The sequence below is a fragment of the Aythya ferina genome (genome assembly GCF_964211825.1).
Source record: "Aythya ferina genome assembly, chromosome: 11".
In the NCBI taxonomy this organism is placed as follows: Eukaryota; Metazoa; Chordata; class Aves; order Anseriformes; family Anatidae; genus Aythya; species Aythya ferina.
The window spans coordinates 7,402,485-7,419,029 of NC_140307.1; the positions used below are offsets into that span (position 1 = coordinate 7,402,485).

General features: G+C 40.6%; 1 protein-coding gene across 4 annotated transcripts in view; it reads left to right on the plus strand.

Annotated features, from left to right (window-relative positions):
- The window catches only part of AGBL1 (AGBL carboxypeptidase 1), a 287,320-nt gene that overhangs the window by 202,529 nt on the left and 68,246 nt on the right, over window positions 1–16,545 (plus strand). Inside the window, exon 18 of one of the 4 annotated variants that reach the window (XM_084532779.1) lies at window positions 159–676. The exons of the other annotated variants lie outside the window; for them this stretch is intronic. Within the exon in view, the coding sequence (XP_084388905.1) occupies window positions 159–327 (169 nt within the window). The 3' untranslated portion in view covers window positions 328–676. Of the gene's footprint in view, window positions 1–158; window positions 677–16,545 lie in introns of those variants that run through there. 4 annotated transcript variants of the gene reach the window in all.

Consider the following 16,545-nt stretch of genomic DNA (forward strand, 5'->3'; position numbering starts at 1 on the left):
GGCACATAATAACGTTTAACATCAACACAATGCATCAGCTATAAGAGTAACTGAAGCTAGGTTCTGGTGTGGTTTCATATCACCATATCACTGTAAGGAGTTTCAGTAATACTGAACTGTAGTTGTCTTCTAATACTCTACAATGATCTTTCTTACAGATGGTGCAAAAGAGTGGTGGTACCTTGCCCTCCAGGGTCTGACCTAAAACCTGGAAGTCCCTGCTATTGGAAGGAAAAAACTCAGGTTTTGGGTTTGGATGTATTACAGGCTTCAGATTTTACTGTCCCTGTATACCTTGATAATCATGTTTTCCAAGTAAGAATGTGAACTTTCTCCTATCCATCCCTTCATCCTTCTCACCCAGCCTCTTCAGCATCTTTTCTTTGTTAGTGTGAGAATCCGAGCCCAGTGAATTCTTTGGAGGTTCAGCCAAGCAATACAGCCTATAATGAATGCATTTGGTATTCAGAAGGCTTTTATGTAGCTGTGCACAGGTGAGCCACTGTAATTCAGCAACTTTTCATTAACACTTTCTAGAGCTGTCCCTGTTTTCCCTCTATTGATTTTTATTATGATTATTATGAAATACCTTGGGAGCTGCACAGCTTTTGTTGATTGTTATCAAATGCCAGCCCCAGCTATGCCAGACTGGGAATAATTATTCATGCTTATTTCAGAGGTAATTAATTTATCATTTAATAGCTAATAATAGCAATTTAAATGGCAGCAGAAAGGAATGAGAGGAAAAGAGTGAAAGGCAGAGAAAGAAATCATAGAAAGAACTTCAAATATGCACAAAAGGACTACTTGCTATCATATCTGTCTGAGGTTATTCAAATTACTATACACGTACAGATCTGACTAGAGTACAGATAATGAACTTGTATATATCCAGCAGAACAAATGGGCTCTGCATTGCCCTTTCTGTGAGGCGTATTGGTATAGTACTGTCTGGTATTAGACATTTTCATATTGATTAGGAGCATCTGTATTTCTGTGGTGAAGTCCTTTCCCTTAAAATCTAACTTGAAATATGAAAGCCATTGGGTCCCTTCACATGTTGGAATAGAATAATAAAGCTGATTGCTGAAGTGTCCCGCAAAGGAATGGATTATGAGGGACATCCACTTTCCTCTGAGGTGACCTTTATAGACCAGGATAGTGCTGACACTGGAACAGGATAGATGGTCTTTTCTGGAAGGGCACAAAGAATTGTGGGAAGATTGGTCTATTTAGACTATTGGTCATTTTGAATGCAGCTGGAGGAGGGATTTCAGACTGAATATACCATGGATCTAATGTTTAAGAGGTAGGGTTAGGAGATTCTATATAGCATTATATAGGTTATATGTATACATATAATGTATAACACATATACATATAACATATAACCTTCAGCAGTGGCTGAAGCTCCAGCTGCATTACATTTGGGTCTCTGTCATCATAGCAGGCAATTTAGTGCAACTGTGGTGATCTCTGTCCTTTGCTTTCAACTATAGTGTCAATCCTTGTGCCTTTGGGCCGGTGGGAAACATGGTTAAGTGATAAGGGAAGTCCAAGGCTCTTATTATCGTATTGTTTCCATGTGGTACTTTCCCAAATGATTCCCAAAAGAGCTTCTGCCTTGTGAAAAACAGAACTGGCATGCATTTCATAATGATGAACACTGTATTACCTGTAGTAGGGCAGGTGAAACAATGGGGTGAGTGACAAGGATGGTAGTTAGGCAAAATGCACTTCCAGCCCCTCAGATGGAAGCATGTTTTAGTGGAAGTGGTGTATTTTTCCTCTGATGAGTTGTTCTCTTTCTGGCAATTGTCACTTGAGGTGACCTTTAATTAATCCGTCCACAAGTCCCAAAAGAGTCTCTTGAGGATCACACTATGTAATGGAAAATTACACTGGTTGAAGGTGAAAACGGACTTTGCTTTCCAGTGTTCTGGAGAATTAGTAATGGGATGTAGATCACAGGAACTAAAGGCTTTATCTGGTTTATCTGGATTGAACACTTCACCATTTAGAGTCCTTACCTCTTGGACCCAAATAGTAGGGGCTCTGATATCCAAGCATCACAGAATTTAGAAGCAAACTGAAATGAATGCCAGGTATCTGTGAAATCAGGTAGAGTTTTACCCATCACTAGCATCAAAGCCTCATAGCGCTACACCGCATTGAAGGTGGCAGTGTCACGTACCTTACTATTGTTTAAAGTGAATATTTCCTGTCATGGGCAAGGTATAGTAATAAAAGGTGCTGAAACCCCTGTAAAACCACCAGTGGGATCCAGTTTTTCTCCAGGTCAGAAGTTCATTACCGATTTAAGTTACTCAGGCCATAAGAGTGAAGGAGAGCCAAATGGTTCTGCTATAATGATATTCCTAGGCACATTGTGTCTCCATCTCTTCATCCTTTCTCTGCAAAGTGAATGTAAGAGATTTCTGCTTTCGAGGCAAAAGCTTGTTGCAGGTTCTTTTGGTTTGGTGCCTAGCCTGCAAATGAGAGTCTGACCAGGCCTCTTGTACTGTGGTGACAGTATGCAACTGCTATCTAGGAGCATGTCCAAAGAAAAAAAAAAATCATTTAGCAAGACAAATGAGAAACTAAACAGTTAAAAGGGTAGAAAAGGCAGAAATTCGTAATTAAAGCTGGTGAGTTACTGTAAAAGGAGCACATAGCCTGTAAGTGAAGTGGGTGGGTGAGCAAAGTGTCACATTTGGAGGTGAAAGTCGGCACTTGAACAGCATTTTTAAAGTACTCCAAAGCCACCTCCACAGACATCTCCGCTCTATTGTATATTCTGTCAGAGGCTCTGGCTGTTCAGTGCATTGTGTCTGTGACTCACGCAGACCCTGACGCTTGCTGCCACACAAGATACTGGAGAGAGAGACATGGCAGAGCTATCATGTGAGACATGAGATAAATGTGTGCAGGTTGTTGTTTCAAGGCCCAGAACATGCATGTACCACTGTGGATGAGCACATACACATGGAGATACAAATGCATAAGCCAGTCCCTGTTGGCTGTGACAATTCGTTATATCCTGTCAGAAGCCATATGGATTTATTAGGATGTATAGGCTAAATGTAATGTTGCGGAAAAGAATTAGTGAGAATTACTGTGCCTGACCACTCCGTCTGGGTGCAGAACCTTTCCCTCACACCCAGCCTGACCCTCCCCTGTCCCAGCTCCATGGTGTCCCCTCAGGTCCTGTCATGGTCCCCAGCGAGCAGAGCTCAGCACCTGCCCCTCCGCTCCCCTCGTGAGGGAGCTGCAGGCCGCCATGAGGCCTCTCCTCAGTTTCCTCCTCTCTGGGCTGAACAAACCGAGTAATCTGAGCTGCTTCTCCTATGGCTTGCCCTCTAGGCCCTTCGCCATCTTTGTAGCCCTCCTTTTGGACACTCTGTCATAGATTTTTCTACTGTGGTGCCCAAAACTGCACACAGTGCTTGTGGTAAGGCCGCATCAGCTCAGATCAGAGCAGGACAATCACTTCACTCAACCAGTGGTTGGAGGGCAGAGCACTGACGGTTTCTCATCGCTGTCACGGTGCAATGTGAGAGCTACGGGACTGATTCTGGCCTGGAAAAGCGTAGATGGACCTGTGATGTGGGGTGGTGGTAGAGGAGGGGGAAGGATTGATGCTAGGTGAGGTCAGTTAGCAGAACTCTATAGAAAGCTGTAGCTCTGAAAGAATTAGATTGGGATGCAGTGGCCAATGCAAACATAAAAAATTAGCTTGTTGTGATGTTTTCCTTTCCCAAAGGCCCTATCATTTCAGTCATGGCTTCTTTCTGCTCCCATGGGTGGATGCTAAGAGCTCAGGCAGCTGCCACAAGTGCTGAGCAAAGCCATAGTGCCAGGGCATGGGCTGGGGGAGAGGCAGGCTCTGAACAGTGGAAGAGGAAAGAAGAAAAACTTTCCCTTTGCAGCTGTTAGGGCAATATTCCCTCTCTGTATTCTCCCCACGATGCAGTTGGAGTTTCCTGCTGAATGGCTCCATCTCCCATTCTGACTTCCGTTTGTTCTTGGTAAAACTTTTATTTTTCAAGTGGATGAAAAGCTAATTTCTGGACGGTTGAGTTTCATTTTCAAAGTAACAGAAACAGGCTTTACGGTTAGATTTTCACATACGTCTTTAACCATTTAGAAGTACATAATCAGCAGCTTTATCTATTGCATACTATTCACCAGTTAAACCATAATGGTTTCCTATTAAGCGTTAACAGTTAGTTACTACCTTAAATCCCTATTTCAAAAAGAGTAAGAGGATTTGGAGTTGGAAGGCAGAATAAGCAATAGAAGCAGCTGAATGCCAGAAAAAGATTCTGCTATCAGGGCAGTATCATCAGAAATGAAGAATAAGGGGAAGAATAGAAAGCATCTGTTCTCTATCTATTTCTCTGTCTAATCTGTTTGTTCTGTCTAGTCTGCCCAACAAGTTTTTACATCACACTCTGTACTTCAGAATTGTTTCTGAAGATGCCATTCTACAGCATCTTCCATAAAGCACCAGCATCTCATTAAAAGATAAAAGTCCTATGCAATTCAAATAGCAAGCAAAACCCCCATTTCAGATAGGAAAATAGTGTCTCATCTTCCGTCGACCTGCAGGGGGCAGCCAAGAATTTGGGTAAAGTATTGCTACCTGGATTTATCTTGGCAGGCTTTTGCTGGTATTAATACTTATTTTTCATTGTAGCACACAACCTGTATTTTCATCTGTGAATAAGTGAATCATAAGAAGACAGGATCCATTGTAGTACATTTGTCCAGTTAAGTGTTCTATCTGACAGTGCTCCGCATTAGAGATTTTGATGAGGGATGCAAGAAATTGCCATAGTGGGCAATTACAGACTACCCCAACCACCTAGGGGAATGCCTTTCGATCTTCAGACACTTATTTATTTATACCTGGAAACATGAGAATTTGTAGCCTTTCCAAATAATTATAATAGCAATAATCCTGTCTAATGAAATGTTCCAGGGCTCTGATTTTCTGTAGTAGTGGCTAATGCTTTTTGAATCTTATATTGCTCCTGGCTGCACGCTGCTATCTCATGAGTTTTATAGATTAGCTGTGTGTTGTGCAGAAAGAAAGAGTATTTCCTTTCATCAGCTGGTCTTTCACCTTTGCAAATGCATTTTTGTCCTCTGCTGTAAGAGAGAATAATTGGGAGTGCCCAAATTGCCAGTTATTTTGTAAACAACTATCACCTCTCTTCTTGTACATCTGGTCATGAAAGATGCTCAGTTTATTTTCAGTCTTCGTATGCCTCTAAGTACTTTTATCACCCGGTCTGGAACCCTCCTTATTTATGCACTGTCTTTAAAGTTATAGGAAGACAAGAATTCAAGATGGTTTTGCTAAAGACAGCATAGCATTTGTTAAAGTAACAGTTGTGTAATATTTTCACTTTTACTGTCTGCATGCATTGCAGTTGAGTTTTGGTATTTTCAAGAAGAGTGGTAGGTTCCTGGATTAATCAGCCTGATTTGATGAATGTATTGGAGAAACCATTTTATCTTTAAGCCGTTATTACCTTGGAAATTTACTGGCCACAAATAGGAGATGTGAAGGAAACCAGAATCTCTCAGGTGAAAGTGCATGCCCATAAGAAATCATGTCTTTTTTTTTTTTTTTTTTTTTTTTTTTAAGACCATTTAACTGTATTTATCTGTCTGACTTGAAGTCAATGATTATTCTTACTGATGTCTAGAAAGGACCAAATACAAAGTAGAAAAACAAATGGATGGAGTTGTGATGCCGGCAGCTTGTGGGTAGCACAGAACAGTGAGAAGAGAGAGGGGCCCTGAAAAAGATGGGTATGGAAGGTCAAAAGCAGACCAAGAGCTAACCCCTCTCCCTGTCTTCTCCTTGCAGCTCATGGAAGTGATCCTGAAGACTGCAAACAAACTGATGCCTCACTTTCAAGAGCTCAGGATTAAAAAAAAAAATAAAATGTTATGGGTGGAAACATAAATAATGGAATAGGCTGAAAAAATGGTTTAGGTATTTTAACAATGTCTCTGAAGCATCTTTGCCCTTTCAAAGGAAGAGCAGATTGGAGGCATAAGACTCAAGCAGGGGTTTTGTTCACTTTTCTCTCACTTCTTAAAATCATACCCGAACTCTTATTGTGCAAATGTACTGTTCAGGATCAAAGCCTCAGCTCCAAGTGGAGAAACTCCTTGGAGAGCAAGGCCTGAAGGCTAAGCCCGTAATACTGCCGCTGCTGGCTGTATAGCATTCTGCTTGGGAAATCTAGTCATGTGTGACCCAGCACCTGGAGATACAGCAAAACTGGGAGCAGCTTACTCAGGATCACTGCATAACTTGCGATCTTTTTTTCTTTTTTCCAGCTCAGGTCCCTCTGTTGGTCATGGCCCATCAGGAATTTAACCCCACCAGTGTCAAATGTCTGTAACAAAGCATCCACTAATTCCTTAAACTTCTCAGAAATGGAGTACTCTGGCATAGGAGCTGGAATTTATCAGAAAGGGAATAATGAATAGGCTCACTCGAGGTCTCTACTCTTTTCAGTGTATTTTCCTCATGTCTGGCATTTCCATCCACTTACAGAGTGGCTCTGAGTAACCAGCTATTGGTGAAGGATCAGTAGGAAGATGGTTACTGAAATTTCAGAGATTATTTCCCCTGTAGGTGTGACAGGAATAGTCATGAAGACCGGATACCTGTTCGCATAGATGTCTCTCATGCCTTCTGGTACTTTCTCGCTTTTACTCCATCCCTTGTGGGGTGCTGGATCTGCGTGCAGTTAATAGAACTTAAATAAGGTTACTCTCAAACAGCAGTGTCCTTGATCCATCATTAAAAATGTCCTTGAAGCATCGTGTCATCAGATGGAAGGTTTGTGTTGCTACTCACTGGCAGTACTTGTTCTGCCGTGTATGTTACACAGCCCCAATATATTTTGTGCTGTTCAGGGGGAAGTGAGCTGCTTTGGTTTTGTTTCTTTTTACTTTTTTTTTGTTTTCTTTTCTTTTAAACATTTTTCCCTGAAGGGCACATGAGAGCTGTGGGGGTAGGAATGCGATTGCAGGAAGGTAACCTTTCCCATCCCTGAGTTTTCTCAAGAGATGCATGCAACAGCAAGATACATGTAAACCCATCAGAGCTGTTAGTGTGGCTTAATACTAACAGATGTAAACCCTTGAAAGAAATAAACGGCCTAGCTCTGAACAGGATGCAGAGGTATAAAGCTGCAGCCATGTGCTTACTCCCCATGTTATTTCAGGCAGTTATTAATTGTTTAGCTTTCCTAGGAAAATGACAGCCTTACTGCTACTTTCTTTCATGTTTGTGTACTTCTACCAATAATACAGTATTTTTTTTTTCTAAATTTGAACATCAGATGGTGTTTTTTTTTGTTGTTGTTTTGTTTGCTTGTTTTTGTTTTTTAATTATGAGGACTCCATTCTAAGACTTAAACATTGAAAGAGTAACTAGAGGGGTAAACAGGCCAAATTTCCTTTCTTTCCCAAGTATTGAAGGTGGAGGGAAATGGAGAAGTCTGTCTTCTCCAAGCAAGATCTTCTCTTCCACACCAGGAAAATAGTTTTGGAAGTTGATCAGGGAGCTTCAGAACTTCAGGAGTAACAAAACCCAGATCCCTGTTGTGTCTCTCTCAACAGAATTTATCTTTGCAGGGTATGGGCTTGGCTGTTTCTCTGATCCTTTGCATCTGAGTGACATTCCCGTGCAGTGTGCAGCCTGCTGGCTTGTCCTCTCAGCTAGATCTGTGGCTGATGTAAGTGGGCAGAGTTTTCAACTCATTTACAGCAGTTACACCATCTTCCTCCATCTTCTCTTACAGTAGCGGCGCAGCATGCCTGGAGAATTTCCCTACTTACTCCCACATAGCTTTTCTAGAAATCACCTGTGCCCTGTAATGGCTCAGAAAATAAAAGCATGGAGGCATTTGCCCTTGTTTAGTCCCCTGCTGATGGGTCAGAAGTAGAGATTAATAGGATAGGAAATGTGTTTCTACTCTGCAGTCAGTAAAGGAAATTCACTGGAACTAAATTAATCATGAAACGGACACAAAGAAGAGAATAGATTAGCAGGGAATTAACTCATTAATTAGATTCATACTGAAGTTCAGAAGAACCTTTCCTTCAAGATAACAACCGAGTTCAAAGATCAGCAAGGGTAGGTCTTGGGAGGCAGGCACACCATTTTATTTCTGAACTCTGTCAGGTTTTACTGTAGCCCAACATCTGCCTAGTTATAATAGTGCATCAAAAAGCTGCTGGAAGGAATTCAGCAGCTGGCAAAGTCTATCCACTAAGTGCCCAGCCATGGAAGCTATTATCAGCCCATTCAAATCGCTAAGCGTTGGTTCCTGGTGTTAACATAAGTGCGGGAGCCCTCTCTATTGTGCCACCTTGCTATATTTAGAGCTCGATCACAAGTCCTCATGTGAATAGCAGCAGCTTGTTGGAGAGTGTTTTTATTTTTTTTTTTTCCCTACAGCATTAGGGTGAGCAGAAACCTCATGCAGTTTTAAGACAGGTGAAGTGCTAAAGCACTGTTCTGCATGCTGTACTTCTCAGGGCTCCCAGCTTGCCCTTTTTGTTCGAATTCCCAGTGGCAGGATGGGCTGGAGGTAAGTCGCTGCATGTTTCTAAGCAGATAGGGCTTGGCTACAGTCTAGTTGTTCTAACGGGACACTTCTCTACATGATCCCATCTTAGGCTAGCCAGCAGCTCAGGCTCAGGGTTAATTTGTGATCTACACTTCAGGCCCAGGGTTAAGTTGCAATCCACACATCAGTGTTCTCATTTAAACAAGGTGTACGCTGCCTGTCTTGTTCCTTGCACTTCACCATAAGCTTGAGTGCTGTGCAAGAGAAATGTTTCCCTTCGTGTTGCCAAGTATGGACTCTGGTGGAGGGAACAGAGAAAAGTGAAGAACTTTGCAGTTACCTGGTACTCTGTGCTGCAAAAAGGCCCTGCCAGCTCCCTTCAGGCTCTGCAGAGCCCTTGGAGTGAGGTCTGCTACTGCCCAAACGCCAGAAGGCCCCGTAACCAAGCCGTGTGTTGTAACAAATGCCACACCGCTGCACGATGGAGCTGGTGATATGTGTGTAGAGACTGTTTTTTTGTAACGCGTTCTTAACGAACTAACAAACCAGAGCTAAACACCGAGAGTGAATCCATGTGAGAAAGGCCCCCTGCTTTCTGACTTACGCTTTCCCTTCTTTTGCTTTTGCTATCTCTCAGCATGAATGCAATCAAACCGCACTCAGGAACATCTGAGCTGTGCATTCGCCACTTAGGACTTTCTGGGTAGTGAAGTTTCCACATTGTTTATTTAGAGCTAAGTGTTCTGCTGGGTCTCTTATCACTTTCTGTAAATAACAACTGTCCTCTAAATTCTTCAGGCTGATTACTGGGACTGACAATCTGTGTGTTTTGAGTTGCTGAGCTGTATTAATCTCTAATATACCCTGGTCTGTGGATGGAAAGGCTAATATATTGAGGATGTCACAAGAGGTAAAAGCCAAAAGACTTACTCTTCCTGGGCACGTGAAGTGCTTTGGTTGTGACATGAATAAATCTCCCAGCAGCAAGAGTGCTATTTCTGTTGTGCATAAAGATGTAAGAGGAGTCTGTTTTTTAATCCAATTTGTTAGAGATTTTATAGCACCAGAGCTAATTCATTTCTAGAAAAGAGAAGGCATACTTTATTTTTTACCTACCTGTAGCTTGCCATGATATAGTTTATTCCACCTGCTTATTGATGGAGTTTATAGGAACTTCATCCTCAAAAGAAAAACTCTAATTATAACTAGATAGGAAAAGCATAGTTTATGGCTCTAATCTGTTCTCTTTTGTTTTTTAGAGTCTAACCCTCTTCCTATCAGTGTGAAAGATGGAAATTCATCTCCTCAAACCCTGTTGAATGACACCTACTAGTAGCCCTTGCTAAAATGCAAATGGGAAAATGAAAGGAAGCGTCACATCCATAGGCTATATAAAATACAATTCAGAGTTTATGCTGTGATAATTCAGTCCTGTATAATCCACACCAGGCTGATGAAATACCAGTTTGTACTGTGAATATGACCCAAAGCAACTGAAGACTTTATTGTGCTTTGGATGAGGACAGTTAAGAATGCAGAGTCCACATTCAGTCGGCAAAACATTTCTTCTTTGTGCTTTTAATACAGCAAAATGCTTTGCTGCTGCTTTTGTTTCTTTCCTTCAGTCACAACAAAGGAATGTTACAAGTGGCTCCAGAGAAACAAAGCCTAGAATAGAAAAGGGATTTAGAGAGAAGAGAAGAGATTAGATGAAATTGGTAAGAAAAAGAATTCCCAGTGCCATGTTCCCAGCTCAGCCTTCCGAAGGGAAGCCCTGTACTCCTGATCCATTATGATTCACTTGGCAGCTCTGCCCAGATGGCCTGTCCCTTCATCTATACTGCTATAAACTAAGACCCAGTGATAGCAGCCCTGCCAAACCTGGTTGCTGCTAGTGCATTGTACTCAGCTTTCATTAATCTATTTGTTCCTAGCAGCTCATCAGTGAAAGCTCATTCTAATTCCCTTCCTTTTGATCTTCTCTAGACTTTTCGTGAAGAGGAGTGAGTTTGCAAGAAAGGAGTTGACCTGTAACACTCCCTAAATTTAGCTGTAGCATAAGCAAGTTTTATTCAAGCTTACCTTTTACACTGCACAGTTCAATTCGTGCATGTTGATATAGGCTTGTACTTTCTTGTCTTCCTGTCTTCTGACCTTACAGTGATTTGGTTTTAAATACTGCTGTGTCCAGTAGTGATTGATTTTCCAGTCTTGGGTTCTTTGTGTAACCTCAGCAGTGTATACCATTCCTGATATGCAACTATTCCTGCTAGGCTTGGTGGAAAGTGGTGGAAGTCGTCCTGCATTGCTGTAGCAGACCTGACCTCTAAATGTCCTGCTGCTCCTTTGTCTCTGTTCTGCCAGTTAGTACTGAAATTATTCCTCCTATATTCCCATGGTGGGGAATGTTAATGGCTGGCTGGGATCTCCACAGGTCATTTGTTTTCTCCACTGAAGATCTACTTAACCTGTAACATTCCTATATGTTAGTCTAATTTTTTTCTTAAAGATCTCTAATAATGCAATTACCAGACTCTCTCCAAACAATCTATCTCAGCTCTTACTATCCTTATGTTTAGAACATGTTTTCCAGGTATCTAGTCTGAGTCTTACCTTGCTACGGGAAGTCCTTGCCCATTATTTTTTGCCTTATCCAGCCTAGCCATTGGGAGCAGATTATCTGCTTTTCAGTGATGTCTTCTGGACCCTTTTCAGTTGCACCAAGTCCCCCTTGAATTGCTTTCCTGAGACTAGAAACAGATTTTTAACAGAGAGCTTAACAGTACTGAATCAAGGCAAAACAGATTAATCTGTGTGTCTTGCTAGGGTACTCTTTTTTTTTTTTTTTTTTTTTTGGAATACCCACCCAGAATTGTATTTGCATTTTTGTTACAGAAAGGAGTAGCAGGCTCACATTCAGCTGGTAATCTTCAATAAGGCAGACTGTTTTTTTTCCAGCAGAAATGCTACCTAGTCATTGCTCCTCATTTGTGTGTTTGTACCATTGATTATTCCTGTCTAATTGTAGTAACTTGTACTTGACCCTATTGAATTGCAGCTGTTTTCTTCAGGCTGCTTTTCCAGTTTGTCAAAATGATTTTGAATTCTAATGCAATTTTTGTCTTACTTTGGTTTCATCTGCAAATCAAATTATCATACTTTCTATTTCATCTAAATCTTTAATGAAAATATTGAATTGTACCAAATCCATGACGGAGTCCCGCTGAAGCTCATTTAGCACATCTATGCATTTTGGCAGTGGAACACTAAGAACTGTTTTCTGCATACAATTTTCTAAACAGTTTCTGTATTCACCCTGCTGTAGCCCATCTAGATCACGCTTCTTATTTGGTCTGAGAATTTGAGACAGTTTCAAAAACTTTACTACGGAATCTTGGCTGCTGGGTATTGCCCTGATACCTTCTCACAGAAGTAGATTATTTGGTTAATCATAATTTGTACCTGACGAAGGTGTGTTGACTGATACCCACCTCTTCTTTTCTCCTTAGGTGCTTCTAAATTGTTTCTTTGTTCTGAGGAACTAAAGTTAAGCTGACAGGTCTATTGTTTTCAGTCTCCTCCTTTTTCTATCGCCAAAAGATAGTCACTACCTCGTATCAGTTATCTAGTTCATCACCAGGCCTTCCTAAGTTCTAAAAAAATAATCGTTAACTGCTTTGCGATTGATTGAGTCAGTTCCTTAGAACTGCAGAAGGAATATAGCAGATTCAGCTCATTTGGAAAGATCTAAGCCATGTAACTTCTTTAACCTCTTCCTTTTGTATTCTAGGCCTTTTTTAACTTCTTTGTTAGTTCTTAACAACATTAATTCATCACGGTTGACCTTTTTATGAAAACTGATGCAAAATCGCTCTTCTCAGCCTTACTATCAATAGGTTTTCCTTCTCTTAGGAGCAGTAGACTAGGACTTACTTTATGCTGTCTTTTACTATAGTAAATTTAAAGAATGCTGTCCTTTTCTGTGTGATTTTTTGCCAGTCTCATCTCACTTAGTACATTCATTTTTCCAGCTTTACTCCTAGCTGTTCTTTCACTTACAGTCATTCATATTACCCAATCTATTTTTTTCAACTTTCAGTGTATTTTTGTCTCACATTTGAAGTCAACAAAGAGCTTATGATATGGCCAAGTTGGACTCTTAACACTGTTGCTACCTTTCTTTGTAGTAACATAGTTGGTTTGTTCTTATATCCTTTTTCTCAGGAACTGACTGTTCTTAAGTCTCTTCTTAGAAGAAAGAAGACTCTTAAGGATCCTCATCCACCCACCCACCCACCTCCATTGAGTACTGTGGAAAATTTACATAAAGCCTTGTCCATTTGATTTATTCTCTTGCTGTTTTGGTGGAGCTCTTCCATGATAGCACTTTTTGTCAGAGGAATATGGTTCTGAAATGTGTGTCTTTCTCTTCTGACACTGTTTGCAAGGAAAATCTGAATTTGTGCTTTAATGCTTGAGAACCACATGTCTTGTGCTGGGTTGACAAGGTCTTTCAAAGTGAGACAGAAGCTGGTTGATACGGTGGCTCATTGACTTTGAAGGAAACAGAGTTCCTCTTGAGAGTCAGCTCTACCTGGAAATCATACTTGTAGTTGAGCAAAGTTACAAGACAAATAAAACCACGTTATTCTGTCAAAGCATAGCTCAAACACAAATTGCAAATCTCATCACAGTTACAATACAACAAGCAAAATCTTTGCTCATTTTATTTGAACACCTTGGCTTTATCTCTCATTCTGCAAGTTCTGTTTCCCAAAGTCTCTTCATTCTTTGAAGGTATTGACAGTAGCTTCTGATCAACTGAAGGTATTAAAAGTAGATTGGAAGTAGATTCCAGTGTACTGACACTCCTTTAGTCTGGCTGATGCTCTGTAATAACCCAGAACTGGCCAGCTGAATCATCTGATTATACCAGCTGGGTGCCTGATGATTGTAAACCCATGAATACTTGTTTTCAGATCTCTTGCTGAGTACCTTTCTTTTACCTTACAGAATCTGGGGGCGATCCAATGAGTTCAAGAGCCTTGACCCTGGTCAATGTCAGCAAATAAGAAAAGTGTTGTGTTTTTGTTTTTGTTTTCCCTCTCCTTTTTTCTTTCCCTTCTCACTGAAGTGTAGGAGGTAATCCTGTATCTCATTCATTAATGGTCATTCTCTACCTCATGCTGGAGTGAGACTTGTCAGGTAGCCTGCCACACTTTTGATTATAATACCCTATTGGTTCCATGATATAAATGTTTAACATTTTTCTTATGATTTTACTGGTATTCTGTATGCTCAGAGCATAAACATGACACACTCAGATGGAAACAGCTTTATTGGCAGGCCCTCATAACTGATCCCACTGGTGATATAGGTGGGTACTGGTATTGTCAGAGCACTCATTTGCTTGCTGTCTTAATCACCATGCAAGCACTGTCAGCAAATCTGTCTCCCACTGTAATTGGTGTTTCAGAAGTGCATGAACACCTTGACATACGAGGCAGTGCCCTATCTCTTATTCCCTAGCCTGTCCATTCTGAACAAGCTGTACACCTTCATATCCATATGCTACTCATGAATTACCCCCTTGCCTGCTTCCAAAAACCTTTAGCCAATTTCTTTCCTATAAGAGGGTGTTTCTCCTCTGCAGGCTTCTTTATCCTAGGAACTGTCCATAAATATTATGCTGAAGATGTAATTACTGATGCGTCTCTATGGCTCCCTCCCCTGCTTCTGGTGAAAATGAATCTCAAGTCTAGAACAGAGCATCGAGAGTTTCACTGCTCTCTGAGAACAGCTGTAGCAAGAAGACTGGACAACAGTGACGGAGCAGGGAGTACACTGTGTCCATAGAGCCTGTTTGCTCTCTCCATCGTATGCTTCTTAGACTGCCTGCAAGAATTCTCTGTTTTAGCTTACTCTTTACAAGCTCTTCTAATTGAAAGCTTGTAAACAATTCAATCAAGAATTTTAAACATTTGAAATTTCCTTTGCAAAAGCTATAGGTTTACCGGGGTAGAGCAGACAACATTTCTGTGTGTACATATGGAGGTGGGTGTGTTTAGGTGTGGGAGTGTGCATGTTGTGAAGTGTATTATCCATTATCCCTAGTGTTTATTATCTGAACATTGAAGTCTGTAGCTGCGCGCTGTTGGGTCTTTGTCTCCTCTAATTGCAGCAGCTTCTAGCTCACGCTGATTTATAGCCTGCAGAAAACTGACTATCCCATAGGGTAGAAAGCGTGATGTACAATTTTATATGGCAGGACAGACACCAATGAAAACTAAAAAATGCTCTTATCTGGATGGGGAAAATATAGAAGAAACTAGAAGGAAGGTATGATCTTAAAAAAAAATAAATAAATAAGCAAAAGGGAGAAATTGGAGGGAAAGGGAAATATGGCAGTATATGGTGACCATACCTGCATTCACTCTGCTTCAGTGTGGTATCTGGACAAGAATTGTTCATGAAACAGCTTCAAGAACAAACTTAGTGATAAATTTCATTTGTATATAGGTCTATCTGCTACTTTCATAATACCTTAATAAGAACCCTTAAGTAAAACCTTGAATTTAATCTTGCTGAGCTCTGAGATATTCTTTGTGCTTCTGTATTTCTCAGCTCTCATCAGGATTTTGGAAGCTAAGGCACTCAATAGCTTGGATCCTTGATGTTTCAGCAACCATACATTTGATGCTAGGTAGCAGCTGAGTGGCAGCCAGATCCTCAGAGATGTACAGCATCTTCTGAGTACCTCTAATTCTCCCAGACTGCCCACACGCAAAGTTCCTTTGATTTCACTCAAGGTGTGTACTAGAACTCAGATACATGCAGTGTTATGTACGCAGAGCTATATATATCAGGGGCTTAGTTTGGCTTACATCAGCTGACCTCTTCAGTTAGAGTAGCTGCATTTAAATCCATGCAGCTCGTTTCTGACACAAGCCCCAAACCTTTTGCCTGTTTCACTTCCATACCAAAAGAAAGACAAGCGTATTTAATTTACGCCATGTGGGGTGATGTTCATTTAGGTGGAGTTGTGTGGGCCAGGACTTGTTCTTTCCAGTTGTGCTTAGCACTAATTCAGTGGAACTGCACCTCACCTGCCTCTTTAGAAATAAAACAATAGGAGCTAATACCATGAATTAACTGTCTACCTGAAGAGATGGAAAATCTCCTGTGAATTACAGACTTAGACTGAGGTGAAGATGAAGGCAAAGAGGCAGATCCAGAGCCCGTTGAATATAAAGAGTCTTTCTATTGACTTCAGTGAGTTTTAGATCAGACCCCAAGTGCACAGTGCATGAGAGAATGTAGTCCTGAGCAAGGGAATTTAAATTATTTCGTATCTTTTTTTTTTTTTTCATCACTTTTCTATCTAATCATGTTTTGTATCTTTTTTGGAGTGAAAAACACTGATGTTCTGCCTGCAAACTGGAGAATAATAATAATTTCTAAGATGCGCTTTTTTTTTTTTAGCTGAATGTTAAGAGGAAAAGATAATAGGAAAGACAAGTGAATTCTTGGGATCTCATTCTTTAGACTTTCAAGGAAATAGTGGCACATTTATAAGTTCATTGTTTTCAAGCAAAGAATAGTCTTGGAAAAGACAGAAAATAGAAAAGAAAGAAAATGAAAATACAAAAGAAGAAAGGAAAAAGAAAAGAGCAATATTTTTTCCATGGATTTGTGCTTTCTCTACCCCATTACCCCTGTGTTCACAATAAGTTTCTTAAAGTCTGGTCACTCAGTACGGGATAAGGTTAGATATGAAGTATAATACAAATTTGGTAATACTCTTTTTATAATTTTCAAAGTACATCAGATACTGTGGGAAGAAAGTTTAATTTCATGACTGATGAATGAGATCCTCACATTGCATATCCTCCAAACTAATTTCAAGGCTGAACTTTTACATAAATGAAAGAGAGCCTCA